Source organism: Thunnus thynnus, chromosome 15 (assembly GCF_963924715.1).
Source record: "Thunnus thynnus chromosome 15, fThuThy2.1, whole genome shotgun sequence".
NCBI lineage: Eukaryota > Metazoa > Chordata > Actinopteri > Scombriformes > Scombridae > Thunnus > Thunnus thynnus.
In genome coordinates, this window is record NC_089531.1 from 6,734,757 (window position 1) to 6,759,627 (window position 24,871).

Consider the following 24,871-nt stretch of genomic DNA (forward strand, 5'->3'; position numbering starts at 1 on the left):
TCACTTCTTTCTATATATGCCCTCCTCTTTCACTCTCCCTCTTGTTTCATCCTGTATTTTCTCTCCTTTACTAACATTTCCTCATCATAAATACCTCTCACCTCCTCCTTTCACTGTTCCTTATTCCTCTTGCGTTTTTCTTTTCTTTTGCTCGATTCATCCTCTCCTGTCCCTTCATCTATCCTGTCTCGTGGCTTTGATAAACCCAAACCAGTCCCAGGAGCCGCCAACGCTGGTGGGAGAGGAGGTAGATGCCACCAAGGCAGGCGGTGTGGGCGAGGAGGCCTTCACTGAGGAGTATGTGACTGGGGACGTGGGAATGAGGGAGTACGACTATTCCTACAGGGACTACAATGAGCCGTTAACAGACACCAGAGATCTCGATGCCAACATGGGCCCCGCCCTGTCCGCTGTGACAGACGAGGGAGGCGTAAGTAATTTTGCTTCAGAGGCAAAAAAAAAAAAAAACTAAATAAGTTCATTTCAACCAACTCTGAATCCTAGTCAAATTGTATTCAATGTCCTCTCAAATGACTTGTTTGAGTTTGCCGTCTCTCAGGGGCTATATTGGAGAGACATTGGTGTTTTTCTGTGTGTTTTGTTTTTTGCCACTCTACACCTATTGACATTCTTACCTATGGTGGCTAATTTGAACATGGTAGGAAATTCTACCCGAGAGACAATATAGCCATAATTTCCACTGCTTCAAATAAGTGAGGGCTTTAGATAAAGCTAAAAGTAATAAAATTAGTTTAGAAATCTCAGGAGGAGCAGCTACAACTTCAGCTATAGTTAGCTACCTAGTCTTGACCTTTAAAATTAACCTTCAGACTATCCTTCCACTGGATTCATTGGTTGTTAAAACCTGTTTATTTTCCCAACCCAAGTGTTCAAAATGGCCACCATACTAGTAAGGTCTAATGATAGGTTACATTTTATGCCGGCAAGCTCAATCAATCGCAGAGGAACCTATATTTGAATGCATTTCCAAGACCTAGTCCCTACATCATTGGTTGAAATGAGATTTATTTTATACGGTATAAAGTCAGCAACTTGGGACCCCTGGAAGAATAGCTACTACCATTGTAGACGCTAATGGGGATCCTATCATAAACATGCATACAGTGCATAAAGGGGCATTTCAAAGTGCAGCAAATAACCAAATTGCTGCATCTTTTGTTTTGAATGCCATTTATCTCAGTGTGTGGCTTCATTTAGCGCTGCTAAGCCCAGATGATTCTCTGTATCAATGCTAAAAAATCTCAAAGTAATGGACCAACAGTTTGGAGAACCATTGAACCAACGGTATTTGGACGAAAGTTTATGCCTTTATCACAAGCAAAACAGGTTTTAATTTTATCATTTTATTTTCTACATTGGCATATTAGTGTTTAATATAATGTAGTAAACATACAGTATGTGGGTGTCTTTATGTAAGTGTGCATCTACTGTACCTGTTATCTAAATGCTTGGAGCCAACCACTATTATCTGTCACATGGGTTCTGTTTGTGTGTTTGTGTTTGTCTTTAATTTGCTTTGTATGTGTGTGTGTGTGTGAGTACCTCTGTACTGACTGTGCTGTGTTGTTGGCTACATGTGTGTTTTCCTCAGGCTGCCATCAGAGGCCAGAAAGGAGAGAAAGGAGAACCTGCTGTCCTAGAGCCTGTGAGTTACTGATTGTCTTTAAGCAGCTTTTATCTGAGCAGGTAGATGTAAACTGCCTCACTCTGTAACAGAAAGGAAAGGCTTCCTCCAAAGGTCCAAGGATTTGCACCAGCAACTCTCTAGTCACAATATTGCTTCTCTAACTGTGTATGTGTGAACTCACCATAAAGCAGTTGCTCATCATTCATGTTCTGTATCCAAGGTAATCCAAGATATAATTACCACATAGATAGGAAGGTGTGATTTAGATGTAAGACTTATTCACCTTTTGGGATTTTAGAACCATACCCGTTCTGTTATTATATCATACGACTGATCTATGGCTGGTAACTTACACTGTTCCCTATTCTTTGGGAGACATTATCAACGCCTTTGACCTAATTGACCTGCTGTTAATTTTTCAAATGGGGAACTTGGAACAACTTCAGCTTCTTGTCCTGCAAACAAGTTGAAGAGCTGAGCATGTTTTCATATTTGATCTAAACTGAATTGTTACTGAATGTTTTATCCCTCCTATAGTTCATAATTCAGTCCCAAAATGCTGAAATAAGTCCTGTAACTTCAAATTTTAAAGTCAGATCTTTCTACTGCATCAAATATGTCTTTTTAGTTAAGAAAATTGAATTGAAAAAGTAAAGGTGCATTAAAACAACATTTAAACAAGCTTTCTACTCCTGTATTACATTTTTAACTTTGTTTGGTCTTTTGCAGGGTATGCTGATTGAGGGACCCCCAGGACCTGAGGGACCTGCTGTAAGTAAATAATGGTTATTCTTCTATCCTTCTGTGAGCTATGAGTTATGTCAATGGGGGTAGTGTAATGTCTTTGGTACCAATATTAGGTAGCTCTCTAGCCAGTACACTTCTTTATTGCAAGGTTATGACATTAAAAAAAGGGTATGGATTTCCTATGCAACACTGTGATTAAACCTCACCAGAATTTATGGAAAAGGCTTTGCTTATTGTGACTGTAACCAGAATATTTATGCACTCTCTCCTCCTACCTCTTCCAGGGTCCTACTGGGCCCCCTGGCCATTCTGGACCTCCTGGCTCTGTCGGTGACCCTGGCGAGAGGGTGAGTCTTTTACTTTATCTGAAGATGTGCAGGTTTGTCAAGACATTAATGCTAAATCTCTGCACAGACACAATTCTGCATCAGTACCAGTCATTGAAGATGCGCTTTGCAAAAAAAGCGCATTTCATTTCTACTCTTCCCTTGAACTTCCTGGTCACTGCTCCCTCTCTCCATCCTGTAGGGCCCTCCTGGTAGGGCTGGTTTGCCTGGAGCTGATGGAGTCCCTGGACCTCCTGGAACCTCAGTCATGCTGCCTGTGAGTCACTCTTAATCTGTGATGCTTACTATACATGACTAATGTCTGAATTGGTCATAAATGTGAGTGACGTTTAATCCAACTTGGGCAAATGTTTTATGGATGTCTTTAGTGCACCAACATAAGATGTGACATTTGCCCCTTCTGTATAGTTCTGCATGTACAATATACATACATACATACCCCTTAGCGGGTTGAGGCTGGCTTTTCATTAAATAATGGATATTGGCCGGTCAAAGACGTCCACTACCAAAATGATGGAGGTTCCTCCCTATTCACAGCTATAGTCTAGAAACCTGCCATCATATTCATACTTGCTTGTCCTTTTTTATTTGTTCAAGTAATTGTTCAGCAGTGTTTTTTGTTGATAAATTATATTCATTTTATCCTACAGTTCCCCCCTACCTGTCCACAGGCACAGTGGGGCTCCCCATCTTAAAGAGCCTCTAACCTTGAGGATTTACATTATCTCCTAACATAATCTAAATCCTTTTTTCCTTTTCTTTCTGCAGTTCCGTTTCGGTCAGAGTGGAGGAGATAAGGGTCCTGCTGTTTCTGCACAGGAAGCCCAGGCAGCAGCCATCTTGTCTCAGGCCAGGGTGAGTTATTACTTCACATTGCGTCTGTGCAGTTAGTTTGCTTCAAGGACCATCATCATTATAGCTTTGACTCTCACCTCACAATTTCCTTGAGATCCTCACTGTCTGTTATAAACTTAGTACTTATAGATGTGTAATAATGTTTAATAACTATAATAAATGCAGATATGATTTTGTGGATTTCAGCCTTCCTTAGTAAATGTCAGTTATTACTACAGATGTTGAAAAAGACACTTCATGAGACTTGAAAACTGGTTAATTGACTATGGAATGGGTCTTAAACTAAAATTAATGCATAGGTCTACATCTTAATTATTTCAAGCAGCCATCTGCATTCATCATAGTTTATCTGGTGATGTGTTGTCTCTAGATGGCACTGAAAGGACCACCTGGACCAATGGGATTCACTGGACGCCCTGGACCACTGGTATGTAACGTGAAACCTCCGTCCTTACTTGAACATATTAAAAGTTTGTTGTTGTCATCGCAACACTATACCAAAAATGTTGACCTATACAAGGATTTTCCCTTGTATTCACTTATTACTATATTTTATGTAGGCTGGTGATCTTGGTTGAGTCTCTTGTCTCTCATTTTATGTGACATCATCGTTAAGGGGCATGAGAGGATAAATAGGTCAGATGATGATGGTGATGTTGATTGTGTCTGTTTCAGGGAAATCCAGGAAGTGCTGGTCTTAAGGGAGAGAGTGGAGACCCAGGTCCTCAGGTAAAAACATGTCCTGTACCAAACCTGACCTCACATCACTCAGAGTCAGAGTCAAGTTTTTTTAAACCATTTATATGTCAAATGTAATAAACTGACCCTTTTACAGCACATTATTATATTATAATTGAACCTTGGATCCATGACAGGCATTTCTCACAGACATCTAATTTATTTGTCAGGGCCCCAGGGGACCCCAGGGTATGATGGGACCTCCAGGAAAATCAGGAAGAAGAGTGAGTATAAAAAAAATCCGACATGCCTTGTCATTGCATTTTTGTTAATTTTTTTATTGTTTGTTTAATCCAAAGTACACAGGCAGGAGGTAACTATTGTTTCTCCAAGAGGCTCATGGTCTGCTACAGGTTTACATAAATTCCGTAGTAAATATTATAGATGTTGACAAGTCTGTCATCAGAAAGTGTTAACTTACTGCACCTTTGGAAATTTCCAGCTAGGGTTACGTCAAACCAGAAGTTCCCTCTGCAACACTTGGACAAGAAATCATCTTCTTCCATAGCTACAATGCTCCTATAGTCCTGTTTAAATTCTCTCTATCTTAGCCAAGCATGTCCTATCAAAAACAAAACATGGGTACCAGAAACTGGCAGAACTGGGTCTGATATACAGTAGTAATTTAAAACATGTTCTTCCTCTGCTCGTCTCCCACAGGGCCGTGCTGGAGCTGATGGTGCCAGGGGAATGCCAGGAGAGACTGGAATTAAGGTAATTTCTATCTGGTGTCATTCCTTAATGGACATATTGGCTTCTGATTTTCAATCTTAGTTTGTAGCTGACCTTTTCCTGTGGCTGGCATTTCAAAAGTCCTGGAACAGATCCCCATACTTCTATAAAACAAAGAAATACTAGTGTTATTTAAGTGTCAATTCATACAGACTGTAACTGCGATTCCAGCAGTAAATATTTTATCTTTTGATGCATTTTGTTAGTAGTGAATTTATAAAATGAGAAATGTGCAACCTGGTAGGCTTCAAGCTTTTACTTGGTATTTGTCTTGCTGGGACAAATCGAATCAAAAGTTAAACTCAGTATTAATGCATCAACTCCACTAATAATAACTAACATGTCTTGTGTCTCTCTTTCAGGGTGACCGTGGGTTTGATGGTCTTCCTGGTTTGCCCGGTGAGAAAGGACACAGGGTGAGTCAAAAAAAAAAAACAATCACAATGTCACATATACTTACTATCCAATGCAAAGAGACTGTGTGGCATTTTAAGTCCACAAGTCGACAAACTATTGTTATTATTATTGTTATTATTAGTAGTAGTATTCATAGTAGTAGAAGTAAAATACTATTCATCATCCTTGAATGTTTATCAGATATTTAAATACATAAAATATCTAAATAAATATTTATCTTAATTCTAATCCCTAATCATCTCCTCAGGGTGACACTGGAGGAATGGGACCCCCAGGATCTCAAGGAGAGGACGGAGAGAGGGTAAGAAGATACGAGAAAAGAATCTGAAACTACTCCAGGCAATTTTCAAAACATCTGTCCTCATGTCTCTAATCAGCGTCTTTCCATACATGACATACTGTTTCCGTTTGCGTTTTCAGGGAGACGACGGAGACATTGGACCCAGGGGTCTCCCAGGTGAACCAGTGAGTGTTTCCATGACAACACAGCTGATCCTCTGAATCTATCTGTTTCCATCTGTAGCACCACTGCTACCTCCACACCTGTTGTTTCTCACGATATCGATAATGACTGAGATACTTTAGAGCTTCCTCACTGTAATTACATGCAGGGTAATGATGGAGAGGTAGAAGGTGCAGCCAAGTGCTGTCAGGATCACAGGTGTAGGGTGTAATGGTTTTTACACAGCAATTACCAACACATGTACAGACTGAAAAGCCTCCTGAAAAGTAATAGCTCTCAATAAACAAGAGTAAGACACCTGATTAACACAAGAGTAAGCACAGCAACCATAAAGTTTTTTTCTTATCACTCACCCACAAGTTTTCTTTCTTTCTACATACTATTATTTCGGATGTCAATTCCTGTCAGTTTCATTTCAATTAAGATTAAAATATAAAACATGTTACAAAGTAAAAATTAGTTATAAATGCATAGCTTGTATTTATCAAAACAAATAATAACACTCATTACAATAATCAATATAAAGTCTGTCTGCATACATGTGTTGCTCTATTTATGTGTCCTTTTGTGTGTGTTTGCCTTTAGGGACCTCGTGGTTTGCTCGGACCTAAAGGTCCTCCAGGAATCTCTGGACCTCCTGTGAGTAAAAACAATTTAAAAACCACATAGTGCTGCCGAACTTTTAGCAGCATTATTTTATCCTTCTGTGGCCACTGAACACCCACAGCACTTCCTGAAACAACACCCTGTGACCTGATATAAAGATGGGGATATCCAGTAATCTAAAAGTGAACATGTAATGTTCCCGCAATCACCTCAAAACTATACCAAGACACTCTTACATGGCCAAGTCTCAAGTATCCATTTGGAAACCATACATTATATTTATATATAGTGGAGTTGTTTGGCTGAAGTGAAGCTCTCCCCTTTAGCAGCAGGGTTTAAGCGCCTGCTGATTCAAACAAATCTTAAGATATACACTAGCATCATCAATAAAGGCTGTAACTTGCTGCCAGTGGCACAGAGCAAGGCACTAGCAATGATAATTTGTTTTGTACTGCAGTCAGAACCTCACTTCCTTTTGCTGTTTATTGTTAGCAGGATATACAACATCATCATACTAAGTACAACAGTTTTTGAATTTTTTATATCTATTTTGTTGATGGTTGACATCAATTTTGTTCAGATTTCCATCCTGATTTTGAATTTTTCTCTATTTATTTTCTCTTCTTTTCAGGGTGTGCGTGGAAATGATGGGTCCCAAGGTCCCAAGGGAAATTTGGTTAGTTTCACTTTATGTTTTCTAACATGTTATCACGTAACCTTGTTCTTCTGAAATGACAGATATTTAGTATCACTACCTATTACAGTAACCTTTCTTATGAGTATTTCTAAGATGTGATTCTCCGTCCCTTGTCTGTCCTCTTCTCTCCTCTCCTTCTATTTGCTTTCCATTTGTCATCACTTCATCTTTTTCCATTTCTATCTCTCAGGGTCCCCAAGGAGAGCCAGGACCTCCAGGTCAGCAGGGAACCCCAGGAACTCAGGTGAGATAGAGGACAACTGGTCAGGACAGGGGACGTACTTACGATATTAACTCCACTCACCAATAATTTCTCATCAGTAATTATACGCAAACATGCTCATGAAAATAAAAGGAAACAGTAATGTTGAGTCTGTAGGCATTGCATAAAGTGAACATAGTATGTCTCATGTGTTTTATTGTTTCTTTTTTTGCAGGGAATGCCAGGACCTCAGGGAGCCATCGGACCCCCAGGAGAGAAAGTAAGAGACCAAAAATACATACAGCTAGTCTGTATCAAAAGTACAAAAGGAATACAGGAAGTTAAATTCTCCAAGGAAAAATAGTCAATAAGCAACTGTCATGAGATAAACTGACCAGGACAATCAAGATGAATTTTGTGCTGCGGCAGATTCAGTTCTTTGAGGTGTATTAGAGATTCAGTATTGCAATGAAACCACATTTGCAGAGCAAAACTTTTGTTTTACTCATAGTTTACCCATTTGTTTTCGTTAGTTGATGAATAGCTTTTAGCTAGGTAGCTAAACTGTTTTTACAAGTTTTCCTTCGTCTGGTGTTTTGTGGCAGTTACTTAATAGATTCAAGTGCATTACAACCAACCTCCAGACTATAGTAGAGCACAAGAGAGAGTTTTGCATCTAGCTCATGAGATTCGGCCAACAGACAGGCATATACTGTATATGGTTAAGTATAAATTGACATCCACTAAATTGTATCTGGAGTTTACCCAGATATGAGACACTTGAAATGAAAAGTGTAAATGGAGCCTTATATTTACCTCCCAGTCCACTAATTTGTTTGTCACTTCAGCTCATGACCACCTTGTTTTCTCCTCCAGGGTCCCACAGGAAAACCAGGTCTGCCAGGAATGCCCGGAGCCGATGGCCCTCCTGTAAGTTTGTCTCCTCTTTTTTTCTTTGTTTATATCTTTACAACTGAATTATGTTGAATCCACCAACAGTGGATATCCTTCCTGGGGTTTGAACTTTCTGTCCTCCCTTCTCAGGGTCACCCAGGAAAGGAGGGGCCTCCCGGAACCAAAGGAAACCAGGTGGGTATCAGTCATAACCCCATCACACCGCATCCCCACCTTACAAACTCATTTCACCTATTACACATGAAGACAAGTGAAACATATTACATCTAAAAGAGTTTCAATAGAAAGGCACATTTATAGTAAATTTGCTGGTGCAGTTACTTATATCTTTGTGATTGTAGTTGTCAACATATTTATGTTATGGTATTTATTTTGTTGTAAACTTGTCCCCCTCTCTCTTTGACCTTTTCCAGGGCCCCAGCGGTCCTCAGGGAGCTATTGGCTATCCTGGCCCTCGTGGCATCAAGGTTAGTACAGAAACCAGCTTTTCACCCTTAAAAACTATTCTATTGACATTTTTTTGATTATGGTGTCAGTTTGTATTACCTGCACAGTTTGGATGACTTTTCTCTCTTTTGGATTTTGCATTGCATGTGTACAGAAACTGTGCCCCAAATATTCCTTAGCTCATCAATGATTTGATCAATTTAATGCTTTGATTGCAGGGAGCTCAAGGAATCCGTGGACTGAAGGGCCACAAGGGAGAGAAGGTAAGTTATTCATTTCAGTTTAATATTTAATACTTAAAAAATACACATCACTCATCAAGAAACACAGGACATGTTCAGGTCTTTTTGATTTTTAGGGCAAAATGCTTTTAGACAAAACGTGTTTGATGTATTTTTTTTGTTGAGTATTTATGTTTTTTGTTTGTCTGTGTTTGTAGGGAGAAGATGGTTTTCCTGGAATTAAGGGAGATTTTGGCGCCAAAGGAGAGAGGGTAAGATGGGATGATGGAGAGATGATTGAATGATGATGATGAAAGATGATTTGTTCATTAATGGAAAGATGGATGAATGGAGGGCTGGACTGATTGATTGATGTATTTTCATTCTCCATATACATTGTTTTAATTTATCTTGATGGTTTTACTGTGTCTGTTCTCCTGCTGACAGGGTGAGCTTGGAGTATCAGGCCCCAGAGGAGAGGATGGTCCAGAGGGGCCAAAGGGTCGTGTAGGACCCCCTGGTGAGATCGGACCCCTTGGACTGGTTGGAGAGAAGGTACGACCTGATGATTGGCTCTTAGTAACATGCAACACGTTACAGATATTCTTGGTTTATCCACTGTTATTATTATGTTTACAGGGGTATTCTATTAAAACTGAGGTTTTACTCGCTAATTGCTGACATAGGGATATTCTCCCAAGTTTTTTATGATTAGTGAATAACCCCATCCTTGTTCAAACATTAGGAGAGAAAAGGTTATCATGCCGCCCTCTTGTGGTGGTATTTGCTGTTAAGTGAAATCCACTTTGTTAAACTCATGGACAGCACCTCTAGGAAAACAAGAGTAGCTGACAGAGGCGACTGTATGATCCTATTTAGCAAAATTGGACAGTCAGCTTTTTCTGTGAGAGAAACAAATCTTTGGAATACTCTGCCTGTAACTGTAGCTGTGCTCCATACTGCAATTTTACTCAGCATCTACTCAGACATGTGTTCTTGTATGATGTAGAATTAACTCTAACTTGTTTGTAGTGTTTTATACCTGTCTGATTGTATTGTTTGTTAAAGCTTGTTAAGACAAGCAGCTGTGATACATTTTCTTCTGTTTTTTCCTCCTGTTTTGATTGTAATTCTGCTATGAATGAAGTGTTTTATCCATTTGTCAGTCAAGACTACAGGTTGCACATTTACATCATTGTCACCTATAGATAAACAAATAAATAATAATATTGACATATGGAATTTGTTTTATAATTATATTATGCATTTAATTTTCACATAAAGCAGTTTTTTTTGTATTATACTTAAGTGTTGGATATATTTTAATTTGCTGCAATACATTTTTGCCATGAACTTCACTGCATGATAATCATGTGATTGTAGTAAATCTGAGCACAGTATCAGAAGTGCTGCGTTTTTCCTCCTCAATATTATGGCATATATTCCTGTTAATTTACCAAACAATACTTGTATATTTCATGTCAGATTAGAATCATTGTTGATGTGTAACAGGTCGATGATATTTAAACAAACTTACAGCTATTGTGACCATTTGGGTTTAAGGCTAATGATTAATGGAGTCAACATGTAATTTCAGGGTAAACTTGGTGTACCTGGACTTCCTGGATATCCTGGAAGACAAGGACCCAAGGTAAGAACGACACAAACATAGTATATCCCATCATTGAGCTAATGATTGATTGATTCATCCAGGTGAGAAACAGTGCTGATGTTGAGATATCATTTTGTTTTTTAGGGATCTCTTGGATTCCCAGGATTCCCCGGATCTAACGGCGAGAAGGGAACAAGAGTAAGTTGATGGTTCTGCAGAAGATTTAGCTTCACAAATCAGAATATCAATATTCTTGAGACTGTAAATGATTTGTAGTCAAAGCTGTGATCAGAGCGAGAGTTGCTGTGTCAAATGATGTTTCTGATTTATTGTCCACACAGATAAAATAGATTACTGGATACATTAAGTTGGACAGAATACTTAAGTACAGTTCACCTCAGTCTGTTTGAGTTTATGATCATGTTTTTTTTTTCAGGGTCTGTCAGGCAAATCAGGGCCAAGAGGACAAAGAGGACCAACGGTACTGTTTGTTAATTTATGCATTAATTCACATTATATTCATTCAATTTTTCAGTCAGCTTGTAAAATCTATTCTGCTCAGAGGATAAAGATTATTTTATTTTGATCCTTTCTTCCACTTAAACTATTGAGCACAAATGGATATACAGTATCAGTCAAAAGTTTGTGTGTGTCCAAACTTTCTACTGGTACTGTAAACCCATATAAACTCACTTTTTTGTGCTCGTGGTATTAAACACTGATTTGATTCACAGATAGCATCACTTTTGCATTGTTTTTGACTGATGGAGGCTTCTCACTAAGTAAGTTTACTATTTTTGTCCATCAGGGTCCCAGAGGTCAGAGAGGACCAAGGGGCGCGACCGGGAAATCAGGAGCAAAGGTTTGTCTACTCAGTGGATTTATTCTGATTACACTTTGAATCTTTGTTCGCGAACGTGCTACGCAAGCGCCATTATGTTGATTTTTTTAATGATGATAGTTGGTGTTGATTATCATGTTGACATTGTTAATACAATTGTCTATATCATTATCATTATATATTTATATTGATGGAACCTAAACTTCATAAACAGGATATATAGATTTTTGTATTTAATAACTCAATTTGAATTTGCAAAACCAACAGTTTAAATAAAGACACAGGGCAGTTTTTTTTATGGCATGTCAGGAAAAATGTTTCAGCTTACTGCATACAGCATTTGCCGTCTTGCCTGAAACACCTACCACCTGTTTTCTGTGATTTATTTACATGTTTCTTTATATCTTTGCCTTAAAAGAACCTGGCTCAAAATTGCAGTGGAGGCCATATCAAGAAGCAAAAGATATTGAACAACAATAGTTTGTTATCCTATTTTTAAATTTTTTTTTTTACTGTGTGTTTTTCTTTTATTGTTGCCTATTAGGGAACTTCAGGAAGTGATGGCCCTCCTGGTCCTCCCGGAGAGAGGGTGAGCTCTTATTTTTCATTACAGCAAAGCACCAACACCAGTGCTGATGTCCTGCTGGGTAGCACTTGGTCAGAGCCTTACATTCAAATCAGTACCTCATGTTGGCCCTGCATGTTCTTATCATATCATATGTTGTTGTCTCACCAGGGATTGCCCGGACCTCAAGGAGCCAACGGTTTCCCTGGACCAAAGGGACCTCCTGTAAGTATAATGTTTTAATACCAGTTACTTATTAACTGAAACAGATATAGTGAAGTTGGTATCACTTGGCTGTTCATAAGAGAATTGTTGTACATTGTTCCAGCATGGTCTGGAGTTTGGGTTTGGTTTTCCCCTCATGCTTGTAGTGAAAGCTCTCTTAAGGTGGCGATTTAATGAATATTTGATGGTTAATTGATGTTTCCTTACAGGGACCACCAGGAAAGGACGGACTGCCTGGACACCCTGGCCAGAGAGGAGAAGTTGTAAGTTTTTCACTCCTCTTTCAGATGGCTAAATGTTCCTCTTTTATCTTTTATCTTGACATCCACCACGGCTCTCTTGAAGGATATAGACACTCAGAAATTATGTCAGTGATTAGTGACTCTGATTATTATTAAGGTTGAACTGTTGTTTGTTGTTCCTGCTGCAGCTGGCATCCCGGAGAATAGCTATGCATTTGGCTATCTATGGACATTCTAAATAGTTTTTCACATGTTTATGTCATGTAGACTGGAATGTCATTTTCTGTTCATTGAGTAGACAAATCATTGGGGCCAAACTCTCTCTACAAAATGATTGTTTCATTGTCCACTTCAGTCCTTCAGTCATGAAGCTAAGATAGTGATGAAGGGGATGAGAAGGGCTGAGTTGTTCTGACGATCTAGACGTGGCTTAGACGCATTATGATGCATCTCAACAATAGGAAGGTTGTCAGATAAGTTTTATATTTTCAGTGTGTCTTGACCGAATTTCTCTTCTCCAGGGTTTCCAAGGTAAGATGGGTCCACCTGGGCCTCCTGGAGTCGTTGGACCTCAGGTGAGTTTCTTCTTAGTTGTGCACAATTTTCTCACTTATGATAAAATATTCAATTTGAGGGTCTAAAGATAGAGGATGTTGTATACTGGACATTTTTTAAAGCCCTCAGAGGCAAATTTGAGATTTGTGAAATTAAATAAAAATTGAATTAACTTGAAAATGAGTGACAGCAGTTTTCACAACAACACAACTTTTTGTCTTTTTTCCCAACATCATCTTCCCCCCTTTTACCTTCTCCATCTCCATATCCATCTATCTCTCCATCCTCTCAGGGTCCATCTGGAGAAACTGGCCCCATGGGCGAGCGTGGCCACCCCGGACCCCCAGGTCCACCTGGAGAGCAGGGACTCTCTGGTCCCTCAGGGAAGGAAGGCACTAAGGGAGACCCTGGACCCCCAGGAGGCCCAGGTAAAGATGGGCCCCCAGGACTGAGAGGTTTCCCTGGAGAGAGAGGACTGCCCGGAACCCCTGTGAGTATGACTCAAAGTAATATTGCGTAGATTGTCAGGTAGATACTTTGAGCCAAACTATAGGCTACCAGTTGATTTTACAAAACAATTTTAAAGCTTATATTGATCCCTTTAATCACAATAAATTGATCTCTGGATAAAAGTGAACTGATCAACTCTTTCTTGTCTTTTCTTCCAGGGAGGTGGAGGACTGAAGGGAAGTGAAGGACCTGCCGGACCTCCTGGACCTGCTGTATGTTTAAAACCACATGAGTTCATTTTCATCCCCCAAATTCAAATTTATGGAGTTTACATTTTTCAAATATTTGAATATTTCATTATGACATGTCTTTATGAAATTGTTCCAGTTGGTAATCATAGCATATCTCACTTCATGTACGTATACCTGCTGTATCAGTACTGTCTTTATGCTATTGTACCTCTCTAGGGATCTCCTGGTGAGAGGGGATCAGCCGGTACTGCTGGACCTGTTGGACCTCCTGGCAGACCAGGCCCTCAGGGGCCTCCAGGACCCGCTGGAGAGAAAGGAGTTCCTGTGAGTATCTGTAGATGTTTGTCCAATGTATAGTAGGGCTCCTGACTCATCATTCAAAATAAGGTGTTGTACATCCAACCAAAGCATAAATGTCAAATATTCTTATTGTTATTCTTGTCTTTTTTCCTCTCTCAGGGTGAGAAAGGACCTATTGGCCCTGCAGGTCGTGATGGTGTCCAGGGTCCCGTGGGTCTTCCTGGACCTGCTGGATCACCAGGAGTACCCGGAGAGGATGGAGACAAGGCCAGTAACACTGAGTAACAATCTTAACAACCCAAAGTTGTGTTGGAGAAATGTTGAATCTCCAAATGTGATGCATTATTAATTTGAGTCATGTTTAACAGTATATCATGACATGCATTGTCATATCATCCTCAAGGTTCTAGTTTGTAAAACAAAGGCCTAAAATGCCTTAGATATACTTCAGAATAATGGTTCAGATAGTTTGATGGTTTTTGAGTTGTGCATCCATGTTTCTTTCAGACTCTTTCCTGTAACTTGCTGTGTCTTTGTCATCACAGGGTGAGGTTGGAGAACCAGGCCAGAAGGGCGCCAAGGGAGGGAAAGGAGAGCACGTGAGTGAAATTAAAAAGATCATCAAATCCTAAAATTTGTTTCTGATGGGAAATAATCTTAATTAAAATGTTAATTCAGATTAAATTATTAATATTAATTAAATTATAATTATTGCTGTTTGCTTTTTCTTTGGTAGGGTCCTCCTGGTCCACCCGGGCCAATGGGTCCAGTCGGTCAGCCTGGTCCTGCTGTAAGTACAGCTTTTATCTCTTTGAGGACACAGTTCACACAGGACACAGTTCACAGTTACAGTTGGTTGTACTTGTTCCTAAGGGTATGAACTTGTAGCTTGATGCAGTAGTTGCAGTTCTTCCTCTGCTTATTTCAAACAAACCAGAACATGAAACACATCACTTCCTGTACAGCAGGAAAGTCACTGTTTTTTGTATTATACAGGTGAGAGAAATATAATAGAGGTAGTGGCAAAGCAGACTGTTATGACTATAATATCCTATACTATATATGTTTTAACAAGTGAATCAACTAAGTAAGACAGGAAACATTTAATAACCACCGTGAGTGATTACAATCATGGCAACAGTGTTGTCAGCTAAGTCTTTATTTCTCTTTTTTTCTGTTGTGTAGGGTGCTGATGGAGAGCTTGGACCTAGGGGCCAACAGGGGCCATTTGGAGCTAAAGGTGACGAAGGATCCAGAGGATTCCCAGGAGCCCCAGGACCCATCGGACTGCAGGTAACATTAACAAATTCACTCAATTCTTTATTATGTTTTTATTTTTAGACTGCAATGTAAATATTGAGATGATGTTCGGAGCCACATTCTTATGTTAAGATGTTAAACTAATTCTTTGTTCAACTCTTGCCTTTGTCCTGCAGGGATTGCCAGGACCATCAGGCGAGAAGGGAGAGACTGGAGATGTTGGACCTCTGGTGAGTTTCAGGAATACAAGCCAATATAAACTTCTGCACATTTTGTCTTTCACTGGCTTTAAAATTTTAAGAAATTATAACTTTATAATGCTAACAACTATAAAGACAAACTGAAAGTGAGTTCATTATCTGTCTTAATGTTCACTGAGGGGTTCAGTGACTTCTATCATGATATCAGATAAATGATAAAAACATGAGTCTGTCTTTGTTTTCAGGGTCCTCCAGGCCCTCCTGGACCCCGTGGCCCTGCCGGACCCAACGGTGCTGACGTAAGTGTTACAGCTCTTATTTAAAAAATGACAATTATATAATTTAATATGGGCCACAGTACAAAGAATTGTTGTTTTTATGTGTGTTTTTCAGGGTCCTCAAGGTCCTCCTGGTGGTGTGGGTAATCCTGGACCTGCTGGAGAGAAGGTGCAGAGATAAAGAATTTTCTCTAATATGAACGCAGTTTTTCTGCATATGTGTGATGGCTTTCAAAGTAATAAAAACAAAAAAAAATATTTAAAATTTGTCCTGAGAACTAACAAATACTGTTTGCTCCCTAGGGAGAGCCCGGTGAGTCTGGACCACCTGGAATCGGAGGAGAGCCAGGAAAGAAGGTGAGTGGCTGAGTGTCTAACCCTTAGACCTTGTGCATCAAGATATTGAGAGACTGTGCCTTTACTGACGGGTTCATACCATCCACGAGATAAGAAAGTGTTCTATGTTCCCATCGGCAGGGTCCTCGTGGAGAACGTGGAGAGAAGGGAGAGGCAGGACAACCTGGAACTGCTGGACCTGCTGGAGGAAGAGGACGACCTGGAGATGACGGACCTAAAGGAAACCCTGTACGACACTCACAGTCAAACACACACACACATACTGACATCGCCACACAGATCAATGACTTTAGACTCCACTGCACAGTGAATGATCTTTGCCTTAAATTCAGATGACATCTCAATCTCTGAATTGTGTTTTTGTCACCACCATCAGGGTCCCGTTGGTTTCCCTGGTGATCCCGGTCCCCCTGGTGAGGTTGGACCCAGAGTGAGTATCATTCTTTTTAAGAATAGACATTAGCATCCTCTTTATAGACCACAGCACTAATATATTCTGTTGATAAGATTTTATAGCAACCGTGTTCTGCTTCACTCTCAGGGTCAAGACGGCGCCAAGGGAGAGAGAGGAGAAGATGGTGAACAAGGAGAATCTGTAAGTCAAACACTATCGTAATGCAAGTATGTGAATTAAAAATTGTGTCTGTCTCCATAATGATCTTGTCTGCTCTCTGTCCCACTGCAGGGCTCTCCTGGACCTTCTGGTGAGAACGGACCACCTGGCCCACCAGGAAAGAGGGTAAGGTCACAATCTTCATCTAACAGGAATAAACCCACCACCTATCTTTTATCCAAACAACCTTTATTGTATGCTTTGAGAGATGAAAAAAGAAGGAACATTTTAGTTTGCAAATACTTGGTGGTGGGGCACCAGTGCAGCAGTGGTGCAGTCAGCATCCAATAATAAGCGCAAACAGTGATGTTGTATTCAATATGGTTTCTCTCTAGCGTCAGAAGAATGCCCTGAAATGCTTTGAATGGTCTATATTTGACGTTCAGCACATAATCCAGTTAAAAGGCATCTTTCTTGCTATAGATAGGATCAAATTATAGATTAAATTTAATTGGATTTATGATTGAATTATATTATTTTATTTGCCAGGGCCCTGCTGGAACAAGAGGACCAGAGGGACGTCAGGGTGAAAAAGGAACCAAGGTGAGTCTGAAGATTTTGAGTACATTTTCATTATTGTAATTTTGTCTTTAAGTCCACATCAGCTCACTGTGGGTCTGGGTTGATCATTTAAAGTCTAAACCCATGGCTTACAATAAAGCGAAGAGTAATCAGATACTAAAGTGGACATCCGATGACTATCTCACTTCCTGGTGATGACAATGATCCCAGGATAAATTATTAACTCTGTTTTAATTATGAGAAACAATATGAATGTGTATTTCTCTTCCTCTGAATCAGATGATGCGTAGAATAACTTTTTAAAACATGCTGGTTTTCAATCATGTTTCTTGTATACTTCATTCCATCTCAGGGAGACCCAGGTGCTGTTGGCCCCCCTGGAAAGACCGGCCCCGTCGGCCCCCAGGGTGTACCAGGAAAACCAGGAACGGAAGGTCTCAGAGGACTCCCAGGATCAGTGGTCAGTAAACATTCAGATTCATTTTTTGTATTTGTAAATGCGGCAACTAAACAATAAATATTCCACAAGTAACAATATGTGTGTACTGTATACACTGAATGTGTTTCTGTGTTTCAGGGAGAGCAAGGATCTCCAGGCCCCGCCGGACAGAAAGGACCACCTGGACCTATGGTCAGACAACTTTTTATTTTTATTTACACATCTACTCTGTACTTTGACATACATTACATTCATTAGACTATGAATTGCTGTCCTCATTCTCTCCTCTTCCTCTCCTCCTGCAGGGACCTCCTGGTTTGCTCGGTCTGCGTGGAGACCCCGGTTCCAAGGGAGAGAAGGGACACCCAGGTCTTATCGGTCTCATTGGACCCCCAGGAGAGCAGGGAGAGAAGGGAGATCGAGGTCTGCCTGGCCCTCATGGATCCAACGGACCTAAAGGAGAGACTGTAAGTCTGACTTTTATCACATGTGCTGGAGAGGTTCACATCATCTGCCATTATTTTCATTGGTTTTGATAATAACATATGAAAACTCATCTCATTTTTCAAATGTCTTGTGTTATTACAGGGAATGGCTGGAGGCACGGGACCCATCGGCCCTGCTGGTCCTCCTGGTCTGCCTGTGAGTGACTTTACTGTTTCATCCCATTAAAAATGCTATCACACTTTGTTCCCAAGATGTTTTTGAGTGTCATATTAATTAATGACAGCAGTAAAACATTGAAGGATGGTGACCATCATAAAACTAAAGTCTTGCATCTTTTTCAGGGTCCTCAAGGTATCAAAGGAGCTAAGGGATCTTCCGTGAGTATACCTTAAGAGTGCTTGTACCACAATATGAGTCCGATTGTTCATGAAAAGTATATTGACATTGATCTGATGGTCTAATAATTCTTGAACTCTCTCCTGGCTTTGTTTAGGGAGGAGCTGGTCCGAAGGGAGAAAAGGGTGTACAAGGACCTGCTGGACCTCCTGTAAGTACTTTCCTTCTTGTTGTGAAAACTTCAGGAACTTCAGGCTTTATCAATTGATTGTGAGTTAATTGATTACAATGTGAACTTGCTTTTCAGGGCCCGCCAGGTGAGGTCATCCAGCCCCTGCCCATCCAGAGGAGTCCCAAGTCCAAGCGTTCCATAGACGCCAGCCAGCTGCTCTCCGAGTCCGACCCCGACATGCCTGCATCTGACGCCACTGGCACTGAGTTCCTGATGGGCAATGAAGGCATGGAGGAGATCTTTGGCTCACTTAACTCGCTACGACAGGAGATCGAGACCATGCGTTTCCCTCTGGGCACCCAGGACAGCCCCGCCCGTACCTGCCAGGACCTGCACCTCAGCCAGCCAGACCTCAAAGACGGTAATGAAATGTCCCTGAAAATGTTATCTTGCTGACCCCTATGAGTCATGATTTCTCCATCTGGTTTTGTTCTCCTATTAAGTGACTCTCATTGTCATTTCATTATGTGTATGATGCAAGTTTTTTTTTTTAATTAAATAATGCATTTATGCAAAGTAAAGATATTTCCTTGCCAATATAACAATAAAGAATTTAAAAAATGTTTGAAAAAATCCAAGAAAATACTGAGACCTTCAGTTTTCTCCCAGTTTTCTCCAATTTCCCTCTCTCTGTCGCCCCCTGCAGGAGAGTACTGGATTGACCCCAACCAGGGCTGCTCCAGAGACTCCTTCAAGGTCTTCTGTAACTTCACTAATGGAGCAGAGACGTGCCTGTACCCCAGCAAGAGCATCAACACGGTCAGTTCAGCGACTCAGCAACCCCAAAAAAGCTCCTTAAGATTCAGTTAAATCAACTTCTCCCAACACTAACTGCCAATGGTCTGGAAAAAAATCCACAAAACAAAATATGTTAGGGAATCATAGGAATGCATTTGGGTGTAAAAACAAATGGGAGTATTAATCAGGATAAGTGGAGGTTTGTATTCTCCAAATGCTCTCTTTCTAGAAACTAATTTTGCAATAGCATCTGCACACTAAGACCTCTCACATTTATAATAAAAGATCTCTGAATGGTCTGATTGTGAGGCATTTAGACCATTTTTCAGTAGCATTTATTTATAGTGCAATAATAAACCTACTTAACTAAACATATCTGACCATAATATCTGATGTGGACAATTCTGGTGGCAGGTGAAGATGAGTTCGTGGGACAAAGAGACTCCAGGATCCTGGTACAGCCAGTTTGCCACTGGCAGCAAGGTCAGTAACACTCTCTGACATGAAGGTTGTTTCCAATCTTTTGTTTTTACTTAAGGACCCTCTATTTTTATTCACACCTTCTATTTTCTCCTTATAACTCCTCATTTTCCCTCCTCGTCCATTTTGCCTTGAAAACCCCTCCAAACCCCACTCTATCACCTCCTCCTCCCAGTTCTCCTACGTGGACTCTAACGGCGAGCCAGTGGGTGTGGTCCAGCTGGGCTTCCTGCGTCTCCTGAGCGTCCAGGCCCGCCAGAACCTCACCTACCACTGCCACCGCTCAGTGGCCTGGTCCGACCGAAGCGCCAACAACTACGAGAGGGCGCTGCACCTCCAGGGTGCCAACGATGAGGAGCTGAGCTACGAGACCAACCCTTACATCAAAGCTTTGGTCGACGGCTGCTCTGTGAGTTAACACACGTGAACTGAAGACCCCATGTTGTCAGTCTTTCTGGAAAACTGACACCTCCTGGAAAATAGTGCTTTAGTGCTTTAAAATCTTTAATATTGACTTTATGATATTTTTGACCCTTGAAAACTCACTGTTTTGTTATCACTGAAACTACCTTTTAATTTTTACCAGTGTTGCTGTTGACTTTAAAAGTGCAGTGCAGGACTTTTGTCTCCCCCTTCTGGCAGTGAGAGTAATTACAAAAACACTGTTAACACGTGTTTACATCATAGGCTCCATCACTACTGTTGCAGCTGTAAAATGGTGGATAAATTGTTTTGAGCGTCACGCAACCCCCGCAAAATGATTCATTTCACTATCAGAATTTGATCCATTCGGTCCAATGACATTTGGAAAGTCCAGAAGAGCCACACGATTAAATTAATTTAGCCCCATTCAAGCATTCACGCATTTGGTGGTGATAGGCTTAATCAACATTGTGTGAACTTGTTTGGTAAGGGCTTGAATGTAACAGACGTTCATTTAAATGTAAAAGTTCCACACTTTAACAGGATGTAATGAAGCATTTAGCTCAACTAGATACTAAGATACTTGAGAAGGGCCTATTTTGATCTCAAATGTATTGGATAGAATACTGTCTTGAAATAGTAATGCTACACAGCTTACTTGTACATAATGAATGAGAATGATAAATCATAAACTGTTTGATCTCATCAGTTATGAATTCTAACTCTCTTTCTATGGTGTTACCAAAGTTATTAATGCGCTAATGAGCTTAAAAATATCAACAGAATTCAAACAATACAAGTAACTTTATTGTGAGACCAATATGCAGGAGTTTTGACCTTCTCCATGTACCTTGGAAGTAGGTGAAGTTGTGCCAGAAATCCCTTCTTTACTTCTACACAACCACAAACAAACTACCTTGTTTACAAGTGTTCCACCTGTAATTATCTTGATGCTATTTTCTGACATGTGTCTATCTCTCTGTGTCTCTGCAGTATCGTAAGGGCTTTGACAGGACAGTCCTGGAGATCAACTCACCACAGGTGGAGCATCTTCCTCTGTTGGATATCAAGGTGTCAGACTTTGGGGAGAGCAACCAGCAGTTTGGTTTTGAAGTGGGACCTGTCTGTTTCCAAGGCTAAAACACACACATACACACACCATGCAGAGAACAACACATGCAAATACTCACACACATGCACTTAGAGACACACTTACACATGATAAACATACAAGCCCGGTAATTTGTAAATTAACTTGTAAATGATATGAAACACACACGCACACACACACACACACATACCCACAGACAGACACACACTTCCACACGCAGATGCTGTTGTGAGACAAACACGCACTCACACTCAAGTACGTGCCTGGGGAAAGCAACATCCTCCCGACAATTAATGGACGTCAAAAAAAGTAAAGAGGAGAGAAATTTTTAAAAACTCGCGGAGAGGAGACCATCGACTGGGCGCATGACCGCGAGAAAAGGAAGAAAAAACCAGAAGAGAGTGTTCTTCGGAAAATAAAACAGTGTTTTCTTTACCAGCATTGAAAGGGGCCGGCCTAAGAAAGAGAGCAAGCCGGCAACTTGAGGCCTGAAGCCCCCTGTCTCTGATCCCCCCTCTCACTCTTCACTCCTCCCCGCTGTCTCTCTTTTATTTCCACTCATCTCACCTGCTCTACCTCCCCCCCTCCTACTCTTAAAAAAGGGTCACACTCTGACATCTTTCCCATTTCTTTCATTGCACGTTTATGGGCGAGCAACGTGGTTGGCGGTCACTCTTTTATGACCGACAAGAGGTGCAAGACGCTCCTATGTAGCTGTATGCATCTGTGAATACAATCATTTGTTTTGGTTCAAAGGTTTTTGAAAACTGGAAGGTCTTAATCAACTTTTTTATCCCTTCTGCACAGAGCTTCTTTTCATGAACCAAAATAGATTCAGTAGATAAACAGCAAACATCAAAATAAAACTGGAAGATGACGACTTAACGGTTAACTTCTCTGGTCGTCTTGTTCTGTAAGAAACTTGTAGTGACTTGTCGATCATGTTGCTCATACTGTAAACGCGGAGTAGCTATCAGCTCTTATCTCATTACATTAAAAGGAACCAAAGAATGAAAGCCACCAGTTTACATCCAAAGAGGGAAAATGACCAAACCAGCTGGGTCTTGCTCTTGTTTTTGTCTTTTTTTTGAGTGAATTTTCTACTTTGTCATGTCCTTTTCATGACCACCTTGTAATAAACCACCTAAAAATGTGATACACAGCTCAAACTGATGATGAAAATCTATCTGGTGTTTTAAATTGAGGGTAATGGAGTCTAAGAAACTCTCCTCAGCCCTGAGAGCAGCATAAACTGTGTTTGAAATGTTCATTGGTTAATGTTGGAGAAAATCTGCAAGTGAGGCAAGATAGAAGATGTGTCTATACCTAGATCAGTGAATCAAAAGCCATTATTTTTGTAAACTGTGCTGAAATTCATGTTATTGTACTTGCAAGTTATTGGTGCTTTTGAAAAGGTCTGATTCTCTTTAAATCATGAATCACGCTGCCAGGCCCCCTACTAAACACCAGTCCAGTATTTTCTCTTTGGGTACTTTGAGTTTTGTTTTCCATCCAGAACACATTTTCTGATTTCTCATCCAAGTACAGAACATCATCAGGGTTTAAATATGTATATGAGTTTCAAAGTTCCCTCCTCCTTTTTTCCTAAAACGGTGAATAAAATGCATGCGTTACTGAAATGAAACTGTGTGGCAAGGTGCTAATTATACCAAAGCATAAAAATTTTAGTATTAACTTTGAGTCCTCCATTTTCTTTAGTCTCTTTTACAATTTCATACAGCTTTTTACTGGGGAAAATGTGCATTACATTTCATTTGTACAGAAATAGTGATATTCTATTGTATTTATTTAAAACAAACAGGGTGCTTTGAGATTAAAAAAAACGACCACCAAATATTCCAGTCAAATGTGGTATATTTCATTTGTATTTATTTCCTGTAGCTGTCACTTGAAGGTCAAGTGAAGTGAGTGACTTGCATGTTAAACTCAACTGCCAGCCTGAGTTATGGTGCTTCTGTTCACGCCCTGTCCAAACTCCTTTTGTACAACCAAAGAATCTGTGGCCATATTTTATTTGTAATATCCCTTTTTTAGTGTTTTCACCAACTGTACTGTGCTGTTAAATTTTGCTTCCACTGTAATGATTAAATGGTGACTCTCCAGTTTTGTCACATTTCCTTGTCGTTGCTACTGTTTGACTTTGGCGTGTGTTGGTTTCATTGCTTCGCTGGGCTTTGAAATGCATCACAGAAATACAGTTTACTGCGATGATCTAGATTAAAGTGCTAAAAATATTAACACATAATTCTCTGATCTTCTAAATTTCTATCTGAGACTACAGCGAGTAGGAGAAAGGTTGTGAGAGGGAAGCGAGAACTCTGTCAACCACCGTGGGATTAAAAGTAATTAATTAGATTAAGGGGTGATGTCATTCTATGGCTCTGGATTTATTTGTTTATTTTTATTTCTTTTTCTTTTTTTTTTAAATATAGCAGGGAAACTGGGCGGGATGGCCAAAAACCTAAAAATAATAAAAATCTGCCCTTGAAATTCTTCAGAGAGAATGACCTCAAATATTTGTTTTAATTGTGTTGAAGACTAACATTTCAACATAAGAATATGGTGCTTAAAAGAGAAAAAAGTATTATTTTATAATGTGTGTAAGTATTTTTTTTTAAATCCTTGTTTCTGTAATATATAATCTTTTTAAAAAGAGCTGCTTGACTCTTGTTTTTCTTCCAAACCCCATCATCACGGGTCCTCCTTGCGTTACTGTAAATGGCCACAAGATGGTGCTGTTTCTCACTTAGTTACATGAACAGGAAATTCTAGTTTCTTTTGTTCGTGGACGTTTAAACGAAAACTTTTTATGTTTATGCCTCTTTTTTTTACCTTTTTGTGTCACGTTGGGAGAAAACTTCAGACAGTATCCTGCATGTGTGTGTTGTGTTGTTGTGTTTATATTTGTAGTATTTCGTTATAAATCTAGATGTGAAATATACAGTATGGTTCCCCTTGTAAATCTTGTTTTCTTTTTTTTTTCTTTTTTAATGCCAAGATGGAAAGTTATTTTAATTATAATTGACGCCACAGATTCAAGCAGTATTTTTAAAATTATTTTGATAATTGTTCCTCGCAGAAAAATTTACCAGTAGTAGTCATGGACCGTATATAAATATAGACGACGTGTCTCCACTTCCTGCTGCTATGCGAAAGTGAAGCCAAAATATCTCCTCTCTGGAAGCTGCCGTCTTGCTTATGTGTCGTCCATATTTATATACAGTCAATGGTACTAGTACTGTCCAAGTAACGATTGAAAGTGACATCACAGGTTTGTTGGTTACTCCTGTCAGTTAGGAAAGAGCAGCCACGGTATTAACGGCTAACGTTAGGGCTGG

The 24,871-nt window shown here is 40.0% G+C and overlaps 1 protein-coding gene across 7 annotated transcripts in view; it reads left to right on the forward strand.

Moving 5' to 3' along the window:
- col11a2 (collagen, type XI, alpha 2) overlaps positions 1 to 23,635 on the forward strand; it is a 49,824-nt gene extending 26,189 nt beyond the window's left edge. For 5 of the 7 annotated variants that reach the window (XM_067612114.1, XM_067612107.1, XM_067612109.1 and 2 more), the window contains 58 exons: positions 215 to 430; positions 1,613 to 1,666; positions 2,378 to 2,419; positions 2,680 to 2,742; positions 2,924 to 2,998; positions 3,511 to 3,597; positions 3,968 to 4,024; positions 4,273 to 4,326; positions 4,506 to 4,559; positions 4,996 to 5,049; positions 5,430 to 5,483; positions 5,732 to 5,785; positions 5,905 to 5,949; positions 6,533 to 6,586; positions 7,185 to 7,229; positions 7,441 to 7,494; positions 7,688 to 7,732; positions 8,329 to 8,382; positions 8,497 to 8,541; positions 8,781 to 8,834; positions 9,033 to 9,077; positions 9,254 to 9,307; positions 9,483 to 9,590; positions 10,633 to 10,686; positions 10,792 to 10,845; positions 11,084 to 11,128; positions 11,456 to 11,509; positions 12,033 to 12,077; positions 12,225 to 12,278; positions 12,488 to 12,541; positions 13,042 to 13,095; positions 13,368 to 13,565; positions 13,744 to 13,797; positions 13,993 to 14,100; positions 14,236 to 14,343; positions 14,622 to 14,675; positions 14,813 to 14,866; positions 15,262 to 15,369; positions 15,513 to 15,566; positions 15,782 to 15,835; positions 15,930 to 15,983; positions 16,118 to 16,171; positions 16,292 to 16,399; positions 16,548 to 16,601; positions 16,713 to 16,766; positions 16,857 to 16,910; positions 17,274 to 17,327; positions 17,659 to 17,766; positions 17,884 to 17,937; positions 18,051 to 18,212; positions 18,334 to 18,387; positions 18,534 to 18,569; positions 18,686 to 18,739; positions 18,836 to 19,121; positions 19,407 to 19,519; positions 19,913 to 19,981; positions 20,154 to 20,387; positions 21,395 to 23,635. In XM_067612114.1, coding sequence (XP_067468215.1) covers positions 215 to 430; positions 1,613 to 1,666; positions 2,378 to 2,419; positions 2,680 to 2,742; positions 2,924 to 2,998; positions 3,511 to 3,597; positions 3,968 to 4,024; positions 4,273 to 4,326; positions 4,506 to 4,559; positions 4,996 to 5,049; positions 5,430 to 5,483; positions 5,732 to 5,785; positions 5,905 to 5,949; positions 6,533 to 6,586; positions 7,185 to 7,229; positions 7,441 to 7,494; positions 7,688 to 7,732; positions 8,329 to 8,382; positions 8,497 to 8,541; positions 8,781 to 8,834; positions 9,033 to 9,077; positions 9,254 to 9,307; positions 9,483 to 9,590; positions 10,633 to 10,686; positions 10,792 to 10,845; positions 11,084 to 11,128; positions 11,456 to 11,509; positions 12,033 to 12,077; positions 12,225 to 12,278; positions 12,488 to 12,541; positions 13,042 to 13,095; positions 13,368 to 13,565; positions 13,744 to 13,797; positions 13,993 to 14,100; positions 14,236 to 14,343; positions 14,622 to 14,675; positions 14,813 to 14,866; positions 15,262 to 15,369; positions 15,513 to 15,566; positions 15,782 to 15,835; positions 15,930 to 15,983; positions 16,118 to 16,171; positions 16,292 to 16,399; positions 16,548 to 16,601; positions 16,713 to 16,766; positions 16,857 to 16,910; positions 17,274 to 17,327; positions 17,659 to 17,766; positions 17,884 to 17,937; positions 18,051 to 18,212; positions 18,334 to 18,387; positions 18,534 to 18,569; positions 18,686 to 18,739; positions 18,836 to 19,121; positions 19,407 to 19,519; positions 19,913 to 19,981; positions 20,154 to 20,387; positions 21,395 to 21,541 — 4,422 coding nt within the window. In that variant the 3' untranslated portion in view covers positions 21,542 to 23,635. The remainder of the gene's footprint in view (positions 1 to 214; positions 431 to 1,612; positions 1,667 to 2,377; positions 2,420 to 2,679; positions 2,743 to 2,923; positions 2,999 to 3,510; positions 3,598 to 3,967; positions 4,025 to 4,272; positions 4,327 to 4,505; positions 4,560 to 4,995; positions 5,050 to 5,429; positions 5,484 to 5,731; positions 5,786 to 5,904; positions 5,950 to 6,532; positions 6,587 to 7,184; positions 7,230 to 7,440; positions 7,495 to 7,687; positions 7,733 to 8,328; positions 8,383 to 8,496; positions 8,542 to 8,780; positions 8,835 to 9,032; positions 9,078 to 9,253; positions 9,308 to 9,482; positions 9,591 to 10,632; positions 10,687 to 10,791; positions 10,846 to 11,083; positions 11,129 to 11,455; positions 11,510 to 12,032; positions 12,078 to 12,224; positions 12,279 to 12,487; positions 12,542 to 13,041; positions 13,096 to 13,367; positions 13,566 to 13,743; positions 13,798 to 13,992; positions 14,101 to 14,235; positions 14,344 to 14,621; positions 14,676 to 14,812; positions 14,867 to 15,261; positions 15,370 to 15,512; positions 15,567 to 15,781; positions 15,836 to 15,929; positions 15,984 to 16,117; positions 16,172 to 16,291; positions 16,400 to 16,547; positions 16,602 to 16,712; positions 16,767 to 16,856; positions 16,911 to 17,273; positions 17,328 to 17,658; positions 17,767 to 17,883; positions 17,938 to 18,050; positions 18,213 to 18,333; positions 18,388 to 18,533; positions 18,570 to 18,685; positions 18,740 to 18,835; positions 19,122 to 19,406; positions 19,520 to 19,912; positions 19,982 to 20,153; positions 20,388 to 21,394) is intronic. The other 2 variants (XM_067612108.1, XM_067612112.1) reach the window with 1 other exon arrangement.
- Positions 23,636 to 24,871: the final 1,236 nt, after the last annotated feature.